Source organism: Bactrocera dorsalis, chromosome 5, assembly GCF_023373825.1.
Source record: "Bactrocera dorsalis isolate Fly_Bdor chromosome 5, ASM2337382v1, whole genome shotgun sequence".
Taxonomy (NCBI): Eukaryota; Metazoa; Arthropoda; class Insecta; order Diptera; family Tephritidae; genus Bactrocera; species Bactrocera dorsalis.
Window position 1 is genome coordinate 46,315,706 of NC_064307.1, and position 25,234 is coordinate 46,340,939.

At 37.4% G+C, this 25,234-nt stretch overlaps 2 protein-coding genes across 4 annotated transcripts in view; one reads left to right on the forward strand and one right to left on the reverse strand.

Moving 5' to 3' along the window:
• The window catches only part of LOC105233992 (UDP-glucose 4-epimerase), a 199,652-nt gene that overhangs the window by 90,938 nt on the left and 83,480 nt on the right, over nt 1-25,234 (reverse strand). The gene's annotated exons all lie outside the window — the stretch shown is intronic.
• LOC105232880 (protein daughter of sevenless) lies at nt 3,415-24,932 on the forward strand. Of its 3 annotated transcripts, none has more exons than XM_049458449.1 (10): nt 3,415-3,565; nt 3,689-4,033; nt 13,197-13,503; nt 15,942-16,432; nt 19,543-19,674; nt 20,702-20,819; nt 20,882-21,095; nt 21,154-21,466; nt 23,933-24,106; nt 24,167-24,932. In XM_049458449.1, exons 2-10 carry the CDS (start codon nt 3,965-3,967, stop codon nt 24,656-24,658), a joined length of 2,310 nt encoding a protein of 769 aa, XP_049314406.1. In that variant the 5' UTR covers nt 3,415-3,565; nt 3,689-3,964; the 3' UTR covers nt 24,659-24,932. The 3 variants fall into 3 exon arrangements, with proteins under 3 accessions (XP_049314406.1, XP_049314407.1, XP_049314408.1); XM_049458450.1 differs by having other exon boundaries at nt 3,689-3,875; XM_049458451.1 differs by lacking the exon at nt 13,197-13,503.

Below are 25,234 nucleotides of genomic sequence, written 5' to 3' on the forward strand. Positions count from 1 at the left end.
GCAGGAAAATTTCTTGACCGGTTCTTAAGCGTTTTTTAATATGAAGTTTTTACATTATTTGAGAGCTTGATACTAAGCTTTAAAACAAGTAGACTTTGGGTAACCAACCACATCCGTTTGAAGGAGTGCTAACTTGAGAACTCGAATCGTCTTTTCCAGGGCTATGTGTTGATTTTGGACCCGCCATGTAAAAAACACTTCCAATGCAAACGACACAACAGCCTCGGATAAGAGAACTTCCTTTTGAAGATTACCACTGCTTTAACGATTACGAGTAAAGGCATGCAACTGGAATATTCGATCCTTACATCTAGAATATCCGGGCTGACATCAACCCCGTCCAAGAAATGTTATCGACGGGAAAAGGACTGAGACGAGTAGGTTCTTGTCGCATTTACTACAGTGGTCATATCACGGAGAGCAAATTCGGCGTGTTATTCATGGTGGGAGAGATACTCCGTCGCCGAGTCCTGGCATTCACCCCAGCGAAAGAACGTCAGCCAAAATCCGCATCAAAGCAAAGTTCTTCAACATCTCGCTGATTTGCGCCCAGGCCACGACGGAAGTGAAAGATGATGTAACCAAAGATTCCTTCTATGAGCACTTCGAGCGCACCTATGAGAGCTGACGTTTCATTACCTGACCATGAAGAAGTTCGAATAGCAATTGCCAGTCTGAAGAACAACAAAGCGCCGGGGGCTGATGGATTGCCGGCTGATCAATTTAAGCACGGCGGCGAAGAACTGATAAGGAGCATGAATCAGCTTCTTTGCAAAATATGGTCGGACGAAAGCATGCCCAACGATTGGAATTTAAGTGTGCTCTGCTGCTTTTGACAGCACGTAAAAGAGCTGCCTTTATGCCGCCATGCTTCAATTTGTTATTCCCGCAGAACTAATACGGTTGTATAAGATGACATTGAACAATACCAAAACCTCAGTCATGATCGGGAAGGGTCTCTCCAAGCCGTTCGGCACCAAACGAGGTTTCAGACAAGGCAACTTCTTATCGTGCGAATTTTTCAATCTGCTGTTGGAGAAAATAATTCGAGCTGCAGAGCTGAATAGGGAAGGTATAACCTTCTATAAGAGTGTACAGCTGCTGGCGTATGCTGATGATATTGATAGCATTGGCCTTAACAAACGCTCCTTTAGTTCTGCTTTCTCCAGACTGGATAAGGAAGCAAAGCAAATGGGTCTGGTGGTAAATCAGGGAAAAATTAAATATCTCCTATCATCAAACAAACGGTCGTCGCACTCGAGTTAGTCATAATTTCTAAGTTGTAGATAATTTCGAATATCTTGAACACCACCAACAACGTCAGCCTGGAAATCCGGCGCAGAATAATAATGGAGAAGTAAAGTCCTCTCTCGCCGAACAAAGACCAATTACTTCCGTCTTGCTGTATAGTGCAGACGCATGGACGATGACAACAGCTGATGACTCGACGTTACGGGTTTTTGAGAAAACGGTTCTGCGAAAGATATATGGTCAATGGAACGATGAACTGTATGAGATATACGACAACATTGACATAGTTCAGCCAATTAAGAGACTGCGCTGTCTAGGTCATGTCGTACGTATAGACCAAAACGCTCCAGCTCTGAAAGTGTTCGACGCAGTACACGCGGGGAAGCAGAGGAAGAGGAAGACCTCTACTCCGTTGGAAGGACCAGATGGAGAAGTACCTGGCTGCAATTGGTATCTCTACCTCTACTGTTGTCTACGCCAGTAAAGAAGAAGAGGATGAACTCAAACTGTATACAATTGAATTATGGTTAAGGTTAAGGGGTTTTGTCGAAGAAAAAAATGAAAGTTTGGATTTGTTTTTAGGCATGTAGGAATTATTTAATTACACGAATATTTTCATTTTTTGATAGTACACTTTATTAACAATGTTTGTGCGCAATTTCGGGGAAAAGTATCAAATAGTTTTTAAGAGGTGCCTGTTTCCCTTAGAGGTATTTTTTTGGCAGAACCTTGCGGTGACAATTCCCCAGGTCGAACAAGTCAACTGAAACCATAAAAGTAAACAAATTTCATTAGTTTAGTGTAATTCCTTGTGCTTGAACGATTGTTTTTATGATTTTTTTGTGCTCACGGGAACTATTTATGCAAAAAATTGACTTTTTGTTCACTAGAAATTTCACTAAAAAATTCATTTCGGCGAAAAAAAAATTATTGCGTAAAAAGTCGATCGTTGAAGCACAGAAAAATTTCATTACGAACAATAAAAAAAATTGAATAAAATCGGTTGAGCAGTTCTCCGCCAATCCATGTCACCGCAAAGTCATTTTTCAAAAAACACCATTTCGAGATATTCGCGTTTAAAGTTTCAAGTTCAGTTTTGGGCCGCGACGAGGAGCGCGGTTAGAAGTGCTGTAACTTTTTTTCTACTGCTCGAATCCCTATGAAAATTTGAAAAAATTTAGTTAGTTAGTTGTTCTTTAAGATAATGCAATAAAAAAATTCGATTTTTTTAAATTAAAAAAGGTATATAACCCCTTAAGAATGTGCTTAATGTTGTTAAATTTACATACACATTGTTATGTTTGCGAAAGTTGAAGTAAAGTGAAATAAATTTATAATTGATTTAAAAAAAGCCCATGTAAATTTTGTAAAACTAATGGATCCTTAACAGAAATTCCTGGTAAGAAAGGTATCACTTAACCGATAGCTGTAACGTAAGGTAGAATTTCTGATTAGATGGAATAAAGAAACACAATATTAACCGTGCGACTCTGTAATGTGAGACAGTCTTAAATCTCCAAATTTGAGATTTTAAGTTAGAGACGATTTTTGAGACTTGAGACGATGTTGCTATTCTGTAAGTGACGGTCACAAAATCTATTACATTTCATTATTCAGAGATGCTTTTACACATGAATGACAATAAATATGTCGATAACAAATATTAAATTTTCTATAACATAGTCAAAGAACATAATTATCAATAAAAATAAAAATATGTGTTGACTTTGTTTCATAATATTTACGAAATTTATGTAAAATTTATTTATTTTTAACCTTTTCGTGTTTGAGTTGCTTACAAAATATAAAGAAACGACAATCGATTAATATCTATGATGATCTCTATTCAGTATATTCAAAATGGCAAACAAGAGCTCTTTTTAGTTTTGTGACCATCTAACTACCAGGTCTCAAATTTGAGGCAATATTTTGAGACTAACGCTAGAGCCCGTTTAGTGAATAGTAACTAGTCTCAAATTGAGACTTTGTCTCAAAATGTCTCAAATAGAGACTGGTTACAGAATTCCGCTATAAAACTGCAGATCTGTTGGAACAGATTGCCGTTGTCGAATTTTCTGACACATTGCCGAGTAATCGATAACGATAGATGTACGAATAATTGTGCTTTTGTTTAATTTTATTTTTATGCATAAAGCTGTATAAAGTTTCAGTTAGTTCCCAACGTACCGCACTTCCGTAGTGACAACCTAGTTTTGTTGTTTTTTCTTGATCTCATTTGAGAAATATTGCCATTGCCTTATTTGTATAAATGATTTCGCACACATCTAGCTTTTCATTTATAATTTTTCAAAATGTAATGTATCAAAATTTGAATCCATTTAATAAAAATAGTGTACCTATTTATAAATATTAGTATTTTACTTTGATTTTGAGCCAGTTTAAGTATATTTAAAATAAGGTCAAGTATATGTTTTAGTTACCACAAAGTTTCGAGACTGGCAAGTCTGTGTTGAAGAGGGCAGTTTCGTTCAGAGAGCTGACTCGATTTTACGGAAAAAGTCCAATTTGCGCCAGTATGAACGTTACGGACGGAAGAATAGCTACATTGCTTAAATGAGAACAATTACGTTGTCCCTACGGAATGGCGGACCGTCGGTGACTAAGTGAGGCATGAGACAATCAATAGGCATTTAAAATTTTTTCTGTGTTGGTTTTTATATCTAGTGTGAAATATTTGTAAAAATTACCTGCAATGAATAAAGAAGTTCATTACGAAGGTTGGTTGATAAAATCGCCACCTTCTAAGAGAATATGGAGATCGGTATGTTAAGAAAGAATGAAATTTCATTTGTATCAAATCAACTAGCATATAAATTATTCTCTGCTTGTTTCTTATGATGTGCTAAATTAAATGTAAATATACTCTGTGTTTTATACTCATATTATGATACAGTGAATAGTTTGAAGAATGAGAACAGAATTGGATAGTTAACCCGTAGTTTCAAAGTAGTCTTATCAATTATTAAATCTTAATTAATTATAATCATTTAATTGTATTTTAAATAGTTAATATATAAAAAAAGGTGTTTTCTTATTCCTCCATTACGTGGTATATATGTATGTATATAATGATATCCGTTTATAAATGAATAAGCTATTCCAAATAAGAAGTTACACACATGCATACATATGTATGTATACATTTGTGTTGTCAATTAATCAGTGTTGATTGTGCCAACCAGGGATAATGGGATACCAAACTTATTCCAGTATGAGAGCGCCTCACAATAAGTGTTTTTATAACATTTTCCATTGTGGCCAGATCGAACGAAATAAGAATTTTTGGGCATTTAAATTAAAATGCCCAATTGCACTTTCCACACCATCCAGGAGGTATGCAAAACGGCGCGTTACCGAAGTTGGTACGATTCCGATTATTTTAAAATATTCACGTTTAAAAATTCAAAAATTTGCACTAGGAACACATGTTATGTCTCCATGTTTCACTAATTTTTTCACGTTTTTTACTATGTACATATAATAAAATATACACTCTAAGCATTGAAATAAGCTCACATTTCACATTTATTTTGTAATTTTTCAAATAAATTTAGTAATTTAAAAATCACTTGTCAAATTTATGGCTGAAAAGTTTAGAGTGCTTATATTTACGAGGAAAACCAGCATTGCCACACCTTAAAAACCAAAAGTGAAGGATTTTTCAGCGTTTCACAGCGTTTTCTTTGTACTTTCGAGTGATTCTTTTTTCTTTATTAACTATAAAAAAACTATAAAGAAGATTTTTCAAGCTAAAATTGAATATGTGCCGTCCTGCTGTCCTGCTGGAACCAAATGTTGTCCAAGTCTTCCTGTTGTTGTTTTAACGGATATGCTAATCCCCGTTAGGGTGGTAAGGGTCTTCATCTGCAATAGGTGGTGCTTTGACTCCAAGAACGCCATTCACGGGAAGGGAGTCGGTGAAGGTGTTAATGGCTCCACTGTGAATGGCGGTCAGTACCTGTCTGAAGTCTGTAGCGTCCGAAGTTCGGTCGGCGTACTGTACGACGTCGTCGACGTAGTCGAGGAATGACCTCTTGATGCTCCTAGGAGGCGGCTCCGCTCCAAGCAGATGGCTGCAAGGGTGATTCCTACGGAAACATCCCAGCAGGAACTGCCTGGAGAGAAGTTCATTATGCTCCTTTACAGGAAGCATGCGCGTCTCACTATGGAGGTGTTCGATGGGAGACATCAAGAGACATCCCGTCGTAGTCCGGAGTGCTGTGTTCTGGCAGGTCTGTAGTTTCCTCTTCTGCGTGCCACTGCATCCAGGCGACCATATCGGTGCTGCGTAGTTGAGGACCGGCCGGCCGATTGCCTTGTAAGTTGCCAACAACGTTTCTTTGTCTTTTCCCCATGTGCTGCCGGCTAGCGACTTGAGGATCTTGTTGCGGCTCTGTACTTTGGCGATAATCGCGGTCGTATGGGGAGTGAAGGAGCATAGACTATCAAAGGTTACGCCTAAAATTTTAGGGTTATTGACAGTCGGAATTTTGACGCCATCGACTGCAATATCAAGCTCAAGTCTATACTCCTTCGTCCAGTTTGTAAATATAGTCGCTGTGGATTTGGTGGGGGAAAGTTGGAGATTCCGTGCAGTGAGGAAACGAGAAAGGTCGGAGAGGTAGCTGTTCACTTTCGAACACATGCCATCGATTCCATTGCCCGACGTCAATATCGTGCAGTCATCAGCGTACGAGGTTATGGAGACCCCCTCTGGTGGTTGTGGGAGTTTCGAGATATAGAAGTTAAACAGTAGTGGGGAGAGGACACCACCCTGCGGAACCCCCTGTTTAATTCTTCTCAGTTTAGATGTTTCGCCTCGAAATAGTACGGATGACTGGCGACCACTCAGGTAGTTCATGGTCCACCTCTTTAACCCTGGAGGAAGCGTTGTTTTTTCTATGTCCTGCAATAGCGTTGTGTGGTTGACTGTGTCAAAGGCTTTTGACAAGTCCAACGCTACGAGGATCGTTCTCTCACAGGGTGGCTTCTGGTTGAGGCCACGAACTATCCGGGTGTTTATGACGCTAAGTGCTGTGGTGGTGCTGTGCACTTTTCGGAATCCATGCTGGTGGCTGGCTAGGCTCAGGTGGTGAGTGAAAGTCGGGAGTAGCAGGGCCTCAAGTGTCTTCACTACTGGGGAGAGGAGAGTTATCGGGCGATAAGATTCCCCTTTGTTGGCGGGTTTCCCAGGTTTCAGTAGTGGCACCACCCTTCCGATTTTCCACACATCGGGTATTTGAAGGGTGGTTAGTGACAAGTTGAGGACACTGGTGAGATAACCTACTCCCGCCGAGCCTAGATGCTTTAGCATTAGCATGTTGATTCCATCAGGGCCAATGGATTTGGATGATTTAGCTTTTGTGATGACACTCTGAACCTCCTCGCCGGTGAAAGTAAGTGGCGCGCAGTTGTTTGGCATTTTGCGCAGCCGCCGGTTAACACATCTCTTAGCTTTGTCTACCGAAGGGTGCAGTGTAAACTGCCGGCTAAAATAGCTCGCGCACTTCTTCGGGTCCGAAGAGGCATGACCATTGAATTGAACTTCAACTCGGTCGTCGTGTCTCTTCGGATTAGACAAAGCTTTGACAGTAGCCCAAAGCTTACTCACACCGGTGGAGAGGTTGCAGGACTTCAGGTGCTCTATCCATTTCGTCCGCTTATGTTGATTTACCACTCGCCGAATCTCCAAATTGAGATCCCTTATTCGGGGATCCCCGGGATCGGCATGGCGTAAGGTGTCGCGCTCATTAGCTAAGACAGCTGCTTCGGCTGGGAAATTGGGGCGGATTTCCGCTATTCTTCCAGCCGGGATGAAGCGAGCAGTAGCTGCTGCGATCACCTTGCGGAATTGACGTTCGCCAACGCATACGTCCGTAGGAATGGGTAGAGCGTTGAAGGTGCTCTCAGTGAATTCTGTGAAGCCGACCCAATTAGCTTTTTTGAAGTTAATGAAGGTACGGTTGTCCACAGAAACGAAATCGGGAGGCTTCTCGATCGAGATGATTATGGGCAGATGGTCTGATGCAAGAGTTAGCATAGGTCGCCAGGTTATGCTGTTTATCAGGCCACCGCTAGCAATGGTAATATCCGGCGAGCTATTACAGGTGCCCATAACTCTGGTGGGGGCTTCGTCATTCATTGTGCAGAATGTCGAATCGTCAATCTGTTCCGCCAGCTCCATCCCCCTACGATCATTTGACAGGCAGGAATGCCAAAGATCGTGGTGCGCGTTAAAGTCGCCTAGTACCATACGGTTTTCACCACGAAGTAGCGCACCTATATTCGGGTGATATCCTGTAGGGCAACATGTAACTGGGGGGATGTATATATTAAATATTTCGAGCTCGACATCGCCTGACCGGATAGCTATGCCCTGACATTCTAGGGTAGTATCCCTGGGGTCGATGTCTTCTTCGATTAAACGATACTGCACGGTGTTGTGCAATATGAAGGCTAGGCCACCACCACCATCTCGCTCGCGATCTTTACGTAAAACGTTGAAACCTGCACAACTCAGAAGATCTGAGCGGCTGTTTAGCTTGGTTTCTTGGACCGCAGCTATCGATACACGTTCCCGATTCATAAGTGCAACTATCTCCTCGATCTTGCTCTGGAGTCCGTTGCAGTTAAATTGAAGGAGTCGGGTTTGTCGCGGGTGTCCGTGGGTGATCCTGGGGGTGAGGGAGTGACGTGTTGGTGGTATTTGTTGCAGCTGCAGAACCCGCGGGGGCGGTTGTCGCACTGGGGTGTTGGTTGGCGACGCCACTGTTGTGAGTTGCGGGGGCAGACTCCTGCAGCATGGGGCAACGTAGGTGACACTCCACTCACGTGTGGTGCGCAGGCCGGAACACGTCGGGAAGTGGCACCAGCCAGTGCAGGAATTGCACTTAACTGATGCGACGTTCCGACGTATGACAGCCTGACACACGGAGCAGACTGTGCGAGGAACCAAGAGTTGCTGATTGGTTCTTGCACGAGGATTGGAGCGGGATGAAGGTTGGGGGGGGGACAAGTCAGAGTGGGAGCTGTGTTGCCTGTTTGAGCTCCTGACCGTAGAGGTCCTTTGTTGGCCACTCTGATTGAGTGACGGCGCGGCGCGCGAACAGTGTGCAGGTTGCACAGCCGTGGAGGCTTGTGTCGCAGTATTGCGCAGACAACACGGGGCCACGTAACGCGTGGTCCACTCCCTGTGGGTCTTAAGGCCTGAGCAGGTCTTAAGATGGCTCCATCCATTGCATGTATTGCACCTGACCGAGGTGGAGATTGGATGGAGCCTTTTAGCGCAGACGCAGCAGAAAAATTCCTCCGGGCCCGGGTTGGACTCAATGCCAGCACGAGTCAGGAGGATACGGAGCAACCCTGCTGCAAGGCGTTGCTCTAATGACGACAAACATAGATTAATGCTTACCGATCCAAACGGGGTTAGATCGCCGAAAGGACAGCCCTTGGTCGGATAAAATCCGAGTCAATTCCGGTGCGTAGAACCGGCTGTCGTGGGAATTGTCTTCCTCTTCAATTTGCTTGAAGAAAAATTCGGCTCGGTTCGCGATGTCGCTCACCATTGAGGGTTACGGCGGTTCCCTCTTCATTTTCGAAGAAAAAATGCCTGATGATTCCTCCAGACCAAAATCCGCACCATACAGTGATTCGTGTTGGGTGCATTGGCTTCTCGACGATTACGTGCAGGTTTTCTGTGCCCTAGTGAATAGCGACCCATTTCGTAAATTTTAGGCTTTTTACTGAATATCTATCACTTTCCGAATGGTATTTGACGTTTCCAATGTCGAAATATAGATAATTCAAATTTAAAACGTCTTCCTCTTCAATTTGCTTGAAGAAAAATTCGGCTCGGTTCGCGATGTCGCTCACCATTGAGGGTTACGGCGGTTCCCTCTTCATTTTCGAAGAAAAAATGCCTGATGATTCCTCCAGACCAAAATCCGCACCATACAGTGATTCGTGTTGGGTGCATTGGCTTCTCGACGATTACGTGCAGGTTTTCTGTGCCCTAGTGAATAGCGACCCATTTCGTAAATTTTAGGCTTTTTACTGAATATCTATCACTTTCCGAATGGTATTTGACGTTTCCAATGTCGAAATATAGATAATTAAATTGTTTGTTATATTATTACATAATAATTTATAATTTCGTTTAGAGCTTCTGAATTTTTCTATGTTCACATCGTTTGGACATCTAGTCCAAACATTGTGCTAGTCTCGTCCAGTTTTAGAATTTTGCGAACATGAATTCTGCTGCTAAAACAACAACAATAACAAAAACAACACTGATGTTAAAATTAAATAAAAGTATAAGGCCGGCTTTAGTATACCATCCCACGATTTCAGAGTTAAAAGTGGTATGGTTGGATAGAGCTGATGTTCCAGATTAAGAATATATGCAAATATAGCCCAAACTTATAGTTTTCGAAATATTTGCATTTAAAGTTAAAAATTTCGCAAATTTTATTTTGCAATTTTTCAATTTATAGTAATTTTTTTTCATGTTATGCACTTTTTACACAGTTCACTACAATGTTTTTACATATTTATTTTTTATTAATTAATTAAATTTTTACTTAAAATAAGCATTTTATTTTTTACACAAATTTCATTACATGCACAATAACATAAGTGTTCCGTGTTGTCAAATAATAAATATTGCCATATCTACACATTTATCAAACAAATAAAAATGAATAAAAAAATAGGATTATACCACAAATACATAAATCATTACCCGTTTTCTTTATGTATTATGATTTTTGATCGGCCAGGGTTATTTTTTTTTTGAAGTGCGGCCGAAGTCAGGCAACGCAACGATTCCCACGACAGCAGGTTCTACGCACCGGAATTGACTCGGATTTCATCCGACCAAGGGCTGTTTTTTCGGCGATCTAACCCCGTTTGGATCGGTAAGTGTTAATTTGTGTCCGCCAACGCACCTCCCGGTTTTAGAGCTGCGGTACAGATTGACGATTCGACATTCTGCAGAATGAATGACGAAGTCCCCACCAGAATTATGGGTATTTGATAAATGCTAACTATCGCAACAGACCACCTGCCCATAATTATCTCGATCGAGAAACCTCCTGAGTTTTTTTCTGTCGACAACCGTACTATGTTAACTTTAACAAAGCTAACTGTGCCGGTTTAACAGAATTTACTGAGAACACCTTCACCGCTCTATCCAGAAAGCTATTTTAGCCCGCAATTTACACTGCATCCTTCGGTAGACGAAGCCAAACGATGTGTTACCCGACAGCTGCATGTCGAAAGATTGCGCACCACTTACTTTCCCCGATGAGGAGGTTCAGAATGTCATTAATAAGGCGAAGTCATCTAAATCCATTGTCCCTGATGAAATCAACATGCTAATGCTAAAGCATCTATGCTCGACGGGAGTAAGCTACCTCACCAAGGTCCTCAACCTGTCGCTGACCACTCTTTAAATACCCGATGTGTAGAAAGTCGGAAGAGTGGTCCCACTAGTGAAACCTGCGAAACCCGCCAACAGTTACACCTAAAATCATGAGCGTACGAGATTATGAAAATTCCCTCTGGTGGCTGTGAGTTTCGAAATATACATTAGGGTGTGTCATCCTGAGGCAACCTTTTTTTTTCAACTGAAAAACAAGCTCAAAACTTTAGAAAATGTGTAAAAAAAAGTCACTCAAAAGATGAGCTCTTAGTGTTAATTTTAAGAGGTGGCTATTTCAAATTTTCTGTTTTCCATATAAATTACGTGGAAAAAAATAATTTTTTTTGTGGTGGTTATTGTGCGGAGGTTTTATGCCAGCCTCGATGGCTGCCAGTAGGGATGGTAAACTCGATCCCGATTCTACTCGAGAATCGAGTTTTCTCGTAAAATAATCGATTTTTCGAATGTCAAGAACCGATTCTTAATCGACTTCGACTACTGGAGATCCGACAAGCACTACTTCCGAGATGAAGAGCTCGAGTTGCCGCGAGAAACGAGAGTGACCCTTGCGCAGCTTCGTTCTGTAGCAGGCTAAACTCCTACTTATCCAGAATAGACCCTGACATATCCAATATATGTCTTGCGTGCAATGATTCTCAGCATGACACTGGTCGCCTCTTTGCATGCCCCATCAACCCCACTCATCAAACTCCCCTCTCCCTTCGGTCCGACCCCGCCGAAACAGCCCGTTTCTTGGGCATTCCGTTGGATGACGTCGACGACAACTTGGCTAACCCTTACCATCCCAACGGGGGCTAGGTACCCATTAGAGCAACAGCAACAACTCTGCAGCACTTCAAATGGAAACAAAAAATTAATGTTTTCAGCAAATCATCATTTTTCGGTACAAAATTTGACTACGATTAGTATATGTTTGACAGATGTCATGCCAACCAAATAGAAAAAAATAAGGCTTTCATAACAAACCACACCATTATGGAGAGCTTGGTAAATTTTATTGTTGGTATGATGTTCTTCTGTTACACAGTTGTGTTTGGCTTTCTCCAAACTTCGGTGGGTCCATCATAGTAATATAATATAACATTATCTTCGTTTTGTCACAAAAACGTCATTCCAGTACTCAGCAACATTGCCAATAGCAAAAACAAGTCGCTTTTCAATATTAACTCCAGACAGCAACAGTTTTTTTTTGCTACGCGCGAGGAGTATTTGGGCACTTAGTTTATTGACTTATGGCAATCATTTTTAAGAACAGATGTCAACTGCCTTAGGCTTCTTCTTTACTGGAGTAGACATCGCCTACGCGGTTATAGCCGAGTTAACAACAGCGCACCAGTCGTTTTTTTTCGGGGTTTGGTGGCAATTCAAGATACGAAGCGCAACTAGGTCCTCTATCTGGTCTCTCCAACGGAACGAAGATCTTCCTCTGCTTCCACCAGCGGGTACTGAATCGAAAAGAGTCAAAGCTGGAGTGTACTCTTCCATCCAGAAAATATGACTTAGCCAGCGCAGCCGCTGTCTCTTGATTCGCTAAAATATGCCAATGTCGCAGTATATCTCATATAGATCATCGTTCCATCGACTGCGGTATTTCCCGTTGCCAATGGGCAAAGGACTATAAATCTTCCACAAAACATTTCTCTCGAACACTCCTAAATGATAAATTTTGTTGTGATGGAATCTAGGTTACAGACAACCATATTATCATTATGAACATGGAGCTAGAATTTTTGAACTGTTATACCATGGAAGCCTTCGTTTGCCAACCTGGCGTCAAAGTCGCAAGAGCAAATGTTTACATCGTAGCGGGGGTAGTTGTCATAAGCGCCCTCCTGCCGCTCATAAAAGGCATCTTTGGTCATATCCAGGCGTGGGCGGAAATCAGTGTTATGTTGAAAAATTTTTCTCTAAAGCGAATTGTGGCTAGATGCTTATCCACCGGAATGAAAGACGAGTATAGCTCTACGACTGTAACTGCTTTTCCAGAAGCATGACTATACCCTATTACACCTCTGGTTTGCTTGCGGATTATTGTTGATTTTCTAACTCGATTAGTTCTAGGTTATACATACAACCGTTAGGTGAACAAAATTATTATACTCTGTAGCAACATATTGCAAAAGTTTGAAAAGGTATCATAGTTTACGAAATATGAATTTATAAATGTATTTTTTCCTTTTGCAAACAATTAATTGGCAAATTGTATATACAATACAATTGTGCAATTCACAAGTCTCATAAAGTTGTAAGTTATAACGATTCGAAAACATAGCATTGAGAATTGTAAAGTGTAAACTCATTTTTGTATGAAATCCAACAACAATTTTTTTAAACAAGTGTAAAAATTTATAATTTTACGATTTTACGATGCTTTACGACAGGTTGTGAGTACCCCAAATAACTTGTATTAAGATCCTAACAATGTTAGTCAAGAAAAGTAAAAAACCAAACTATATTAATGCTTTTATCTTCTGTCTTGCAGTGTTGGCGCCGTCGCTGGTTTACACTAAAGCAAGGAGAGATACCTGAACAGTTTTGCCTTGAATACTACACTGATCGTAATTGTCGAAAACTGAAAGGTATTATTGATTTAGATCAATGTGAGCAGGTTGATTGTGGTCTCCGGTTGGAAAACAGGAAACAAAAATTTCAGTATATGTTTGATATTAAAACGCCGAAACGGACCTATTATTTAGCTGCTGATTCTGCAGAAGACATGCGAGATTGGGTTAATTGTATTTGCCAAGTATGTCACTTACACGACACCAACCATTCATTGGAATATAATGGTAATTTTTCTTTATTTACTTTATCGAAACTTTATCAAAACAAACGCCTTTATTACATTTTTAAAGTTCTACTTTGGTAATTTATCACAAAAAAAGAAATACGACAATAATACAATATATCGACTACGGGTAATTCGTTCAACATTACAGCTTTCTATTGGCTAACAACTTCTTCAGTTGAATTGACACGAAAGTGACAAACCAATTGGTAAAAGTTTCATGGGTTTAAATATAATAGATGATGAACATTTCCACAAACATGTCTGAAAATCGAATGTAACTCATTTCGAAACCCTCCCATTTCTTGTTAAATTTAGGGCGAATTCTTCCCAATACTAGATAGTTCTGTGTCCAATTTCGAGAATTTTCTCATGAGCTCAAATAGATTTTATACTCTTGCAACATGTTGCTACAGAGTGCAAGAGTTTTGTGAACCTAACGGTTGTACTACTGCCATCAAATTGAAAGGTGAATTTTTAATTTATACTTTGCGTGTTTTTTGAATCGGTAAAATTTTATGCTATGCTAAATCTTACGTCAAAATATCCATTAGTATTTGTGGTACGCGGCGGGAGGGGATTAATTTGAAGGAAATGATGTGGACAAAATTCACCTTTCAATTTGTATCACCTAAAACTAATAGAGATAGGTATAGGATTCTATGTACAGTTGTCCACAAAATAATAGAAGTGCCAATATGAAAAATGTGTTTGGCTGCATAACTTTTTAAAATCACATGTAAATGACGCGAAACAATGGCGGTACACATAACGGGGTACTAGCATTAAAATACAAAACAAATTTTTATTGCGATGATTGCTATTTTACTTCTGCTTTGCTAGTTCTCGGAGACACTTGTTATTGCTTTTCACAAAATAATAAGAGTGTTAGATATTTCATTTTCAAAATAGTCCTTAACATAAAAAATATTCAAAAATTAGAAAAGTAAGTATAGTTCCATAATGTAGCTGCAATTTAAATTAGTTATTATTTTATTTAATCATTGGGGTTTTCTCCAGTGGGTAGAGGAAATCATTGTACAGAGGAAAAGCGGAAAACGATAAAAAAAAGTTGAGAAAACTAGAAAAACTTATCAAGAAATCGTAAAATGCTCTCCTCAAATGATAGCAAATGCCTTAAATTATAGAAAAAAAAATTAAACTTGTAGACAAAAGCGCAAAACATCCACCATCGCAATATAGTACGCTACTGCAAAATTAGTCCTTTTGCTTAAGCCAGGAGCATCCATGACGAACTAAATTTGTCAGTTAATACTGAAACTGTACGTAGGCATTTGAGTCAGAACAAATTATTTGCCAGAAGTCCACGAAAAAACGCCCATTAAAAAGAAGCACGAGGAAGCCCGCATACAATTTGCAAAAGAGCATGACTCCTACCCGCATCTAAATGGCGAAACATATTGTGGTCAGACGAACCCAAAGTTGAGTTATTTGGTAGTACAGGCTCTAGGAACTTTGTCCAACGTCCTCCTAGCTCAGCATATAATCCCCGGTTTGCCACAAAAACTGTTATACATAACGACGCGGTCGTTTTTCACATTGTGGTGTTGGTCAATTTACTTAATTGAAGGCTTTGTGGACTCAAGGGCATATGTCAAAATATTATTTGAGGTAATGTTGACATATGCCTCATGGAATATACCATTGATATGGGTATATCAACGGGATAATGACCCTAAACATACTAGCAAGTGCGCAAAAAAATGGTTTAGGGCCAACGGAGTTGAGGTTATGTGGGGATCTGCTCAGTCTCCTGACCTCAACCCCATTGAAAATCTGTCTACAGATGTCAAGAAGAAAGTAGCTGAAGAGAAACCAACCAATTCGAGAGATTTATGGCAAATAGTGAAAGAAGCTTGGAAAGGAATATCAAGAAACCAATAAAAAATCGAGGTTATTCAAGGAAATATTAATTATTTTATTACTCTGTGAAATTTTTGAACTAGTATATATTAAAATTATAGAACGGTCCCGTATTACAAAAATACTCCTATTTTTTTGTGGAAATATAAATTGATATAAATTTTTTTATGTTTAATTGAAATAGGCGAAATCTAGAAATATTAATAGATTTTTAGCAAGATACATTGAGCTAAAATTTTGAAAAAAAAATTTGTTAATGAAAATTAACAATTCGCTTTTCTCATGTGGGTACTCCTATTTTTTTGTGGACACTGTATATGTATAAATGATCATAATGACGAGACGAGATCAAATGCGGGTGACTGTCTGACTTTCCGTCTGCCCGTGCAAGCTGTAACTTGGGTAAAAATTAAGATATGTTGATGAAACTTTATAAAAGGGTGTCTTGGCAAAAAAGAGGATGACTTTGTTCGGGGCGTAATCCAATACCTCCTTATATTGTAAAATGTATATTACGAAATTGATTGGATAAATACTTTTTTATCTTTATTTCAGTTAAATGGCGTTCCTCAAACAATAAAAATGCAATTCCTGCGGAAGTGCCGATTAATACATTATCAAGAAAAGATAATCAAAACAGAGAAATAAGTCAAGAGAAACTAGGTATTTTAATGCCGTCACCGATCTATTATAACAACATTTCTAAAAATAGGGAGTCGACTTATGCTAACTCGGAACAAAGCAGCAGCGTTTTACAAAATAATATAAGTTCGGCTTCAAATAACGAACGAGAAAGCACGAATACAATCAATCAAACTACTGCCGTTTCGAATAATGAAAGTAATATTTATCTTAATACATCTACAGCATCAAATCAAAATCATGAAAGAAATGGTGCAACACGAAAAGTACCAGAAAATTTAAAACTGCAGAACTCACCTTTATTAGAAACATTGACACTTAGTGTGCAATCATCCCCTTCATTAAGCACCTGCTCTGGCCCATATATTCCAATTAGCGAATGCTTCTCTGGCACACCAAAACATGTGAGTAATTATTATTAATATTAAAAAAAGTAAAGAAAAAGTCCGGGTGTAACGGAAGGTATTATACTCTCGCATTTTGCAAAGATCAAAGCCTGGGAAGTACTTTTAAGTGTTAGCAAAACTTTATATGTATTAAAAATGTTGCTTATTAACTTATATTGAAGGTCACAGAGTTACTTTGTTTTAATACTACAAGTTACTTCGCGTCAGCGAAATTTTTAGTAAAATCATCCTCAATTGATATATGTAAGATATGAACTCAACTGAAGATGCTAAATTTAATTTAATGAGTATGTACCAAATTTGGTTAAAATTAGTCGAGTAAGTCTGGAGTCACCTACAGTGCTATCTCCGTCGTCCAATTTTGATACCGGCTTCTATAAAACTATCTTGTGCAATCCAGAATGTGAAATTTAATGTTTCTTACGTATTTAGTTATTACTAGAGGACCCGTCAACGCTTCACTGTGGCTGATACATAGATAATACTACTACCGTCTATATGATTTCTATTAGTTGGATTATAACTATTAGTTAATGAGATATAATATTTTGTGAAGCAACTTGTGTTAGTTTACAAAAAAATGGATCATAAAGCATTTCGTGTGTTAATAAAGCAGTTGGCTTTCTGGGGAAAATACTGTTGAATTTGGGCTCAGGGAAATCAAAACAACGAATAACTGATTCTGAGATGTGTTTAAGTGATAGAAACATAGCTCCATCATTTCCCACTGGAGTCCAATCGACAGTCATTGTAGTGGACTGCACATGATGAACCGGTTCTCAGGCGTGGCAAAACGAAAAAGGCGAGGGGAAAGGTTATGACATCAGCCTTTTAGGATGCTCGTGGTATAATACATACTCAACGACTGATTACTGAGCCAGTTATAATCTATTACACTGCGTATTTGATTGCAGTTCTTTTCTTCTATTCCAAATATTTAGCAATTGTACTATTTTTGAGAAGACTGTTTAAAATTGTACGCATATATTCAAATGATTCCTACAAACATAAACTTTGAACAAATGCTTATGATTTAAAATATAATTTTTGTATTTATGAGTTGTATTAAATTTTGACATAAAGAGATAAAAGGTATCCTATTCCTTACCCTGGTTCTAAGCTACCTCTCCACCAATTTTGAGCCAAATCGGTTCAGCCGTTCTTGAGTTATAAATGGTGTAACTAACATCAACTTTCTTTTATATACATATTGGGTTGTCAAAAAAGTCTTGCGGTATTTTTATTGAATCAATTCGTGGCATCCATACATCGAGCTTCATAGTGACTCCAAGCTTCTTCAAATGGTTTATAACGGTTTGATTACTACTATGCCGGTCTCTTTCGACCAATTCAGCGATTTTATCGCAATTTTCGACGACAGGCCTTCCGGAGCGTGGCGCATCTTCGACCACCTCTACACCAGAACGAAAACGTTGAAACCATCGTTGAGCGGTGGAAATGGAAACTGTATCGGGTCCATAAACTGCACAAATTTTATTGGCGGCTTGAGATGCATTTTTGCCTTTATCGTAGTAATACTGTAAAATATGCCGTGTTTTCTCTTTATTTTGCTCCATGTTTGCGACGCTATAACTCACGAACGACTTAAAAGAAACGACAATCAAGCAGACGCGTGAAATGAGCTTTCCAAAAAGGTATAGCATGACCCGATGCGACGAATAAAACTAGAACTACGCGCTTTCAGCGCCCACTAGCGAAAATACCGCAAGACTTTTTTGACAACCCAATATATAGATCATTATGTATTTACACTTTTAATTTTTATAACAACAATTTTCATCTATTTTCACACTGTCGTAAACGATAACAGAAACCTTTTTTTTGTGAGCAAATTTCGTTGATTTGGCTAATTTGGGAGATATGTACATAACACCTATTAGAGGTAGAGGGTAGGCCCAGACAACGTTTTTCAAACAGTAGACCACGTCGTTTAAAAAGAGCGAACATGGCAACCCCTTAACTTAGTGAGTGATCTCTATGCCACTTAGAAATTGCTCCCGGAGTGTCACACGTGTTAATGTTTGTGTTGTTTACACAGTAATCTAAATGCGATTTGAATTCACTTTTTATAATTTTGCAACATGTTGCTACAGAGTATAATAGTTTTCTGGTGTTAGTTCTCCTAACGGTTGTCGGACCACTGCCACGCCCACAAATCGCCATTATCCGAAAACATATAAAGAGCTATAACTAAGCACTAAATTAAGATATAAAATTGTAATTTGGCACAGGAGATCGCAGTAGCAAGGGGAACCCATGCATGTGTAAAATAGTTTGGAAAAGTAGGCTTGACCACGCCCTCTAATATGTTTAATGTACATATCTCCTAAACCACTAAAGCTACAACAACCATATTTTATTTACTAAGCTCGAATATTATAAGAACTCCTACCGACAGTGTGAAAATGGATGAAATCGGAAGATAAACTGTCAAAACTACTAAAGAAGCGTAACTAATTACGCCAGAGACATTAAATTTTTATAAGAGCTGGTATGAAAATTGGACAATGGGCGTGGCACCGCCCACTTTTTGGTAAAATCCCATATCTCGGGACCCAACCCACCGGTTTCGACTAAATTTAGTAAGTATAATTTTTCTGATATTCCTATGTTAACGTGTGCAAATAAACAAAATCGGGCTACAACCGCGCCTATTTCTTATATAACGCAATTTAAAACTCCATTTGATTTTTTCACTAACCGAATAAAATTTTGCAGCAATAATTCCCTTGTTTTTTTCTGTTTTTGCTATTTTCTGTCGTAATAAAATGAATTGAAACAAAAAATTTAATAATCATTTTTTTTTTCAGAAACAGAAACAGATAATAGAAAATTCACGTCACTTTTCAATTGAGAAAAGTCCAAGCAGAGCAGAGCACATACTTTTTCATTGTTCTGCTATGATTCTGCTACGGCTCCCGTCAAAGGGAAAGCGATAGCAATAGCAACAATTTTATAAAATTTGTTGCTACGGAGTAGTAAATTAAAACCCTGACTTAAAACGTTCTGTTGCACCCGAACTTAGTCCTTCCTTACTTGTTTATTTTATTATTGTACAAAAAATATATATCGATTATTTTTTTCAGCTTGAAAATCCAATTACTCCATTAAATAATCTTGATCCAAAATTTTATGACACTCCACGCAGTCACAACAATATAGGCTTGAATCTCACCAATGACCAATCGTATTCACCAAAAATTACGAACTATAATGCAGTAAGTGAACATTTTTAGTTATTAATATTATATTCTAAAAAACGCTTTCAAAGCCAATATAATATTTTGTTAATTAATTGCGTCCAATACGTATGCCTCGAAACAATAACATTTAATCCTTTTTTTAATTTACTTTGTTGTAGTGGTGTAAATATATTTTAGCACTCACATGGGCCTTAAAATAAATTCTAGTATTATACCAATTTTTTAATCAGGGGGATATTATATTTTAAATTGGCATCTAATAAAAAGGAAAGAAACTATCACATCAAGAATTAAAGATACATTTTTACAGGTATTACCTTAGTTATACTTACATATAACAAACTTTTGGTAACAATAATGTCCTATTTCATTCTAGCATTTATTTAAAAAATCTGTTGGTACACAAAATCTCTGTCAAAATGACTAAATTAATTAATAAAGTGGACAATAAAATACTTTTCAGAATCACTTTAATCACGTACCACATTATTTTATGACCAGTCTTTAAGGCACACTTTACCTACTTTATTTTTTATGGATAAATTAATTTTCGCATATATGTATGCAATAATATTTTCTTTCTCCATTACACATACACATATATAAGTTCATATTTATTGCTGACAATTAAGCTTTTAATAAAGTTTTAACAAATAATTTTTTCATATGAGCAAAAAATACTTATAAATATGCTAAAATGACGTAACTACTTCGGGAACTCTTTCACAATTTTTTGTTTTTAATTTTTTTCTCATGAAAAAGAGAAAAATATTTACTAACAATAATAAAAGAAAAGGACTCATATTACTTGAGGTGCTTTGTGCCATATTTTTCACATATTGAGCAATCCACGCTTTCTTTAGAGCAATAGGAGTAGCTTTCTTTGTGGCAAATTCTAAGAATAAGAATTTTATAATTTTTTTGGTCGTACTTTATTGAAAACTTATTTATCATGATCAGTGCCAAATCGTTATGATGATGTTAGTTTTAGGTAAACAATTGTAAGTATATACGTACATATAAACATCTTATCATTAATTAGAAGCACGTACCAGCTCCCACAAATTGCGCAACAGTTAACCGTTCGGATTCGGATTCCGAAAGCGTTTTTACGGATGATGATGATTGGACATACCCGATGCCTTTGCGTGAAAATGTTGGTAGGTATTATAATTACTAATTGCTTTCGGTATAATTTAAATGATTAAAAATTCTTCTTTAGACCGAAATACAAGGCCGTCCGACAGCTCCGTTGAAAATGAATCCTTTGTTTTAACGTACTCGCAACGTTTTTCTAAATTACCTGATGATGTTAATGATAAATCCAATGTTTTCACATATGATGTGGACGCTGAAAAAAAGAATCAACCGATCGAAATGAGCAAAAAGTATAAAAATAAACAAAATTTATCTCTAGATATTAAAAAGAATGAAAGGTATTTAAAGAAAACTATATAACACAGTTTACGTAATAGATTTTAATATTGGTTACAGAACTTTAAAAGAAATATTACAATTATCTGATACGGAAAATACTTCGCCAGCTATGGGGCCACTGGATGCAAATTCAATAGTAGACGAAAGTTATGATATACCACGATCTCATCAGTTGCCATATCATAATATAGATCAAATATTTAACGAAAAGATATGGACTCCGAAAACTGAGGAGTCTTCAAATTATGCATTGGCTACAACAGAACATCCGAAATCAAATACTCAAAAGAAATTACAAGAACATTTCTATACAAACGCGGCGCCTAACAAACTTGAAGGAAATGTTTTTCGTTATGATTTTATACAACACGTAAGTTATATTTTTGAAATAATATTAAACTGTCCGTTGTTTTCTAGTTTAATTATTTTCTTCTAAAAAACAGCTATCCAATACATATATATGTATGTACATATACAGTATCGGACAAAACATTTGCAACTAGACCGAAGTCCGAAGTCATAGATTTTTTTTTGTCTTACAATGTCATTTTTCTTTCGAATTGCTTTTTGTTTCTTGTTTTTAAATTTACAGCATTGAAGTTACATATTTTGCAATGTTAATCGTGATCTTTTTTTATTTTGTCGGTTATATTTGAAATAAATATAAAATGTATGGCAATCCGCCGCGACAAAACAATTGCAACTCTGTTTTGCTTGTTTCTTTTCTCCTTTGCTCGTTTCTTTTTCTAACGGTATTGAGTTTGAATTGAATTTAACACTTACTGAGCATAATTGCTGCGCTGAAATTTTTGCGAAAACACGTTTTTATATTACCTTTAAAAAAAAAGTAATGGCTCCAAATAAATTCGGTGAAGCTCTGCGAACACGTGTTATTGATGATTATAATAACAGAACTTCTCAAAAATTAATTTCGATAAAGTACAAAATTCACAAGTCATCAATCTCACGAATAATTTCGAACTTTATTAAGAACAAAACTGTCGCAATAGTGCATCGTGGAGGCCGACTAAGGAAAACTGATGGAAAAACTGATAGCTTAATTGTAAGAGAGGTAAAAAAATATCCATTTAAAAGCGCTCCGCAATTGGTAAAGGAGCTTGGGTTACCAATCTGCTCAAGAACGGTCGCTCGTCGGCTGAATAACGCTGATTTTCGCAGTTACCGACCAGCGAAGAAACCGCTTATTAGCAAACGTAACCAACTAAAACGATTGCAGTTCGCTAAAAATCATATAGAATGGCCGATAAACAAGTGGAAAACTGTTCTTTTTAGTGATGAGTCCAAATTTAGCTTGGTAGGAAGTGACGGCGTGTGCTATGTTCGACGTCCAAGAAATAGGCGTCTTAAAAATTCCTATTGCCTAAAAACAGTAAAACATAGTTGTTATGTTATGGTCTGGGGATGCTTTTCTGCTTCTGGTTTGGGACCGCTTCATCGTATTAATGGTACCATGGATCGGTACGTTTACAAAGACATTCTGGAAACCGTAATGTTGCCTCATGCTGAATGGGAAATGCCACTTAAGTGGGTCTTCCAACAGGACAACGACCCGAAGCATACATCAAAGGTCCTAAAATCGTGGTTCCAGAATAATAAAGTGGATGTAATGGAGTGGCCTCCACAGTCCCCAGACCTTAATCCCATTGAAAATTTATGGGAAATTGTAAAAAAAAGAATTGATCGCAGTAATGTGGCAAATACTGATCAGTTTTTTCAAAGAGCCCTGGAGGCATGGAGAAATATACCCCAAACCATTGTTGATAACCTTATAGCTTCAATGCCACGGCGATGCAAAGCAGTTATTGAGAGTAATGGGTTTGCTACAAAATACTAAGTTTTTCTTTTATTTTCTTAAAAATAATGTACCGTTTGAGTTGCAATTGTTTTGTCTTATTGAATATAGATATTATATTGTTTTTTTATATACATTAAAAAAATAAACTGTAAAATATTATTAAATTTGCTTTGTTAACCTTAATCAACATCCTATATATAAAATAAAATTAAAATAGTAGGTCTCCGGCAATTATTGTCTGTGTAATCGACAGTATTTTCAGTATCATATTTCAGTTGCAAATGTTTTGTCCGATACTGTACGTATGCATAGGTGTAATAATTCAGGTGTTCTTAAATGAATTATAAAATTCCGTAGAAAAATTAAACAACTCTTTTACTCATAAGTTTAAAAAATCGCTTGTTTTACGGGCAACACTACTACAACAAGAAAAAACCTTAACTGAACAATTTTTGTGGAGATTATAATGGTAATTTAGACAATAATCCAGAACAAGTTTCGTCACGATATCTTGTCAAATAAAAAATAATTTTTATCGTGCAGTTGGTATGGCAGCTATATGTAATGGTGGTCCCATATCGGTTCCGATAAATGAACAGCTTCTTGGAGACAAAAGGATATATGTAAAATTTCAGATCGATATCTTAAAATGATCTGGATGCTGATATACATATTTTAGGTTATCCGACGTCGGCTTCTGCTTGTTACAAACTGCTTGTGAAATTTAACATACACTGTTAGGGTATAAAGAAAGGAAGCACTTTGTTTTGGGTGTGGTCCGATTGAAAGATTTGTAAAACTGCTGCACTCTAGAAAAGCAAAAATAAACTTCATACCCTACCTTTACACACAAACAAAGCCACTGTCTAGTTTTTCTGAACTTATGGATGGGATGATAAGCATGTTTAAACAGAAAGTTACTTTAATTAATATATTTGTAATGTAATGTAATACAAATATACTACATATTTAATTAACCAAACAATTTTTTCATAATTTGTTAAATCTTTATATTGAAAGACTGAATTGCCACCAGTAAACCGCAAACTGAAACCAAAACTTAGTATTAACAATAAACTACCTGAGGGCGAATCCGAAAGTCAATGTGTGCCAGAGAAACCTGTGAAAAAGGGATTTATTGAATCTTCAACTCCACCTTCAGTGGATAGAAATCTAAAACCGAATGTATATAAGGTAAATCATTATGATGTTTTAGAAAACGTATATATGTATGCATACCAAGTTGATTTACAGACAGTCAATTCATCATTATTGGAACATGGAATGCGACGTTCCGTAGATATATCTTCTTCAATAGAAGTAATGCCCGAAATAGATGAATGTATATTAGAAACTCGCACATTACCACGGAAAATTAGTTCATTTTTGGATAGAAGTAATAATGGCGGGACTGCAGATATTTCAGTTTTACATCAGCGGTCAAAATCTGCAGCAAATTCAATGTATCAAGAGTCTGTTGAATGTAATCCCCTACAAAAAAACACAAAAAATGAACATCGACTACAGTATTTTGATTTAGATGTAACGAATCCACCAACAATAAATCGACAGAGCATAAGCACAAGCAATTTAACCAAGGAGGAATCCAGCAATGTCGATTTATTGCCGAAAAGTTCTTTGAAAAGCGGTGTAGTTTATAATTCAGTAGATTTTGTGAAAACTGAAGCATTCAAGCGTATTCGCGAGGAACGTAAAAAAGAAAGTGAAGGTGTAAGTTCTAAATAATTTGTTCTCTACTTTTTGCATTTAGAATATAATGATTATAGTTTTGTACAGTCAGCAAAATAATTAATTTGTATGTGTTAACGTGTGTTTAAAAAATATACATTTATTTATTATTATTTTGCATTTTTAAATCTCAGACATTTCTACGAAATTTTCAAATTAATTTTTTGTTAAACTGCTAGAAAATATAGTCTTTGCTAAATATGGTATCATACTTTGTGCAATTAGCCATAGTACCCAAATGTTTATATAATAAATGAACGCATATACCATACTTTTTTATTTAATTATTATTGAATTTTTTTTGGTAGAAGACAAACAGAAAAGAGAAAGAAAGACTTTACAAAAATTAATTTTGCTGGTTTTGTTTTTGATTAGTAGTTTCGTTTAAATGGCTTTGTAGTGTCTTTGGACAAATATTTAGCGTACTGGCAGCGAGGGGACTGTCGCACTGTAATAACAATGGAGTCGGCCGGTCGGGGCAGTATATCTGTTACCATAATGACAGCCACCTCAGTTTCAATTTATTCCTGAAACAACTCCATTGCGAGCTTTTTCTTGCGGATCCATTTTATT

Excerpts from the sequence above, each read along its gene's own strand:
- LOC105232880 (XM_049458449.1), top strand. The coding sequence starts at position 3,965 with ATGAATAAAGAAGTTCATTACGAAGGTTGGTTGATAAAATCGCCACCT. Across the intron at positions 4,034-13,196 it reads CTAAGAGAATATGGAGATCG|TGTTGGCGCCGTCGCTGGTT; the intron begins GTATGTTAAGAA and ends TCTGTCTTGCAG. Across the intron at positions 21,096-21,153 it reads GATATTAAAAAGAATGAAAG|AACTTTAAAAGAAATATTAC; the intron begins GTATTTAAAGAA and ends TATTGGTTACAG.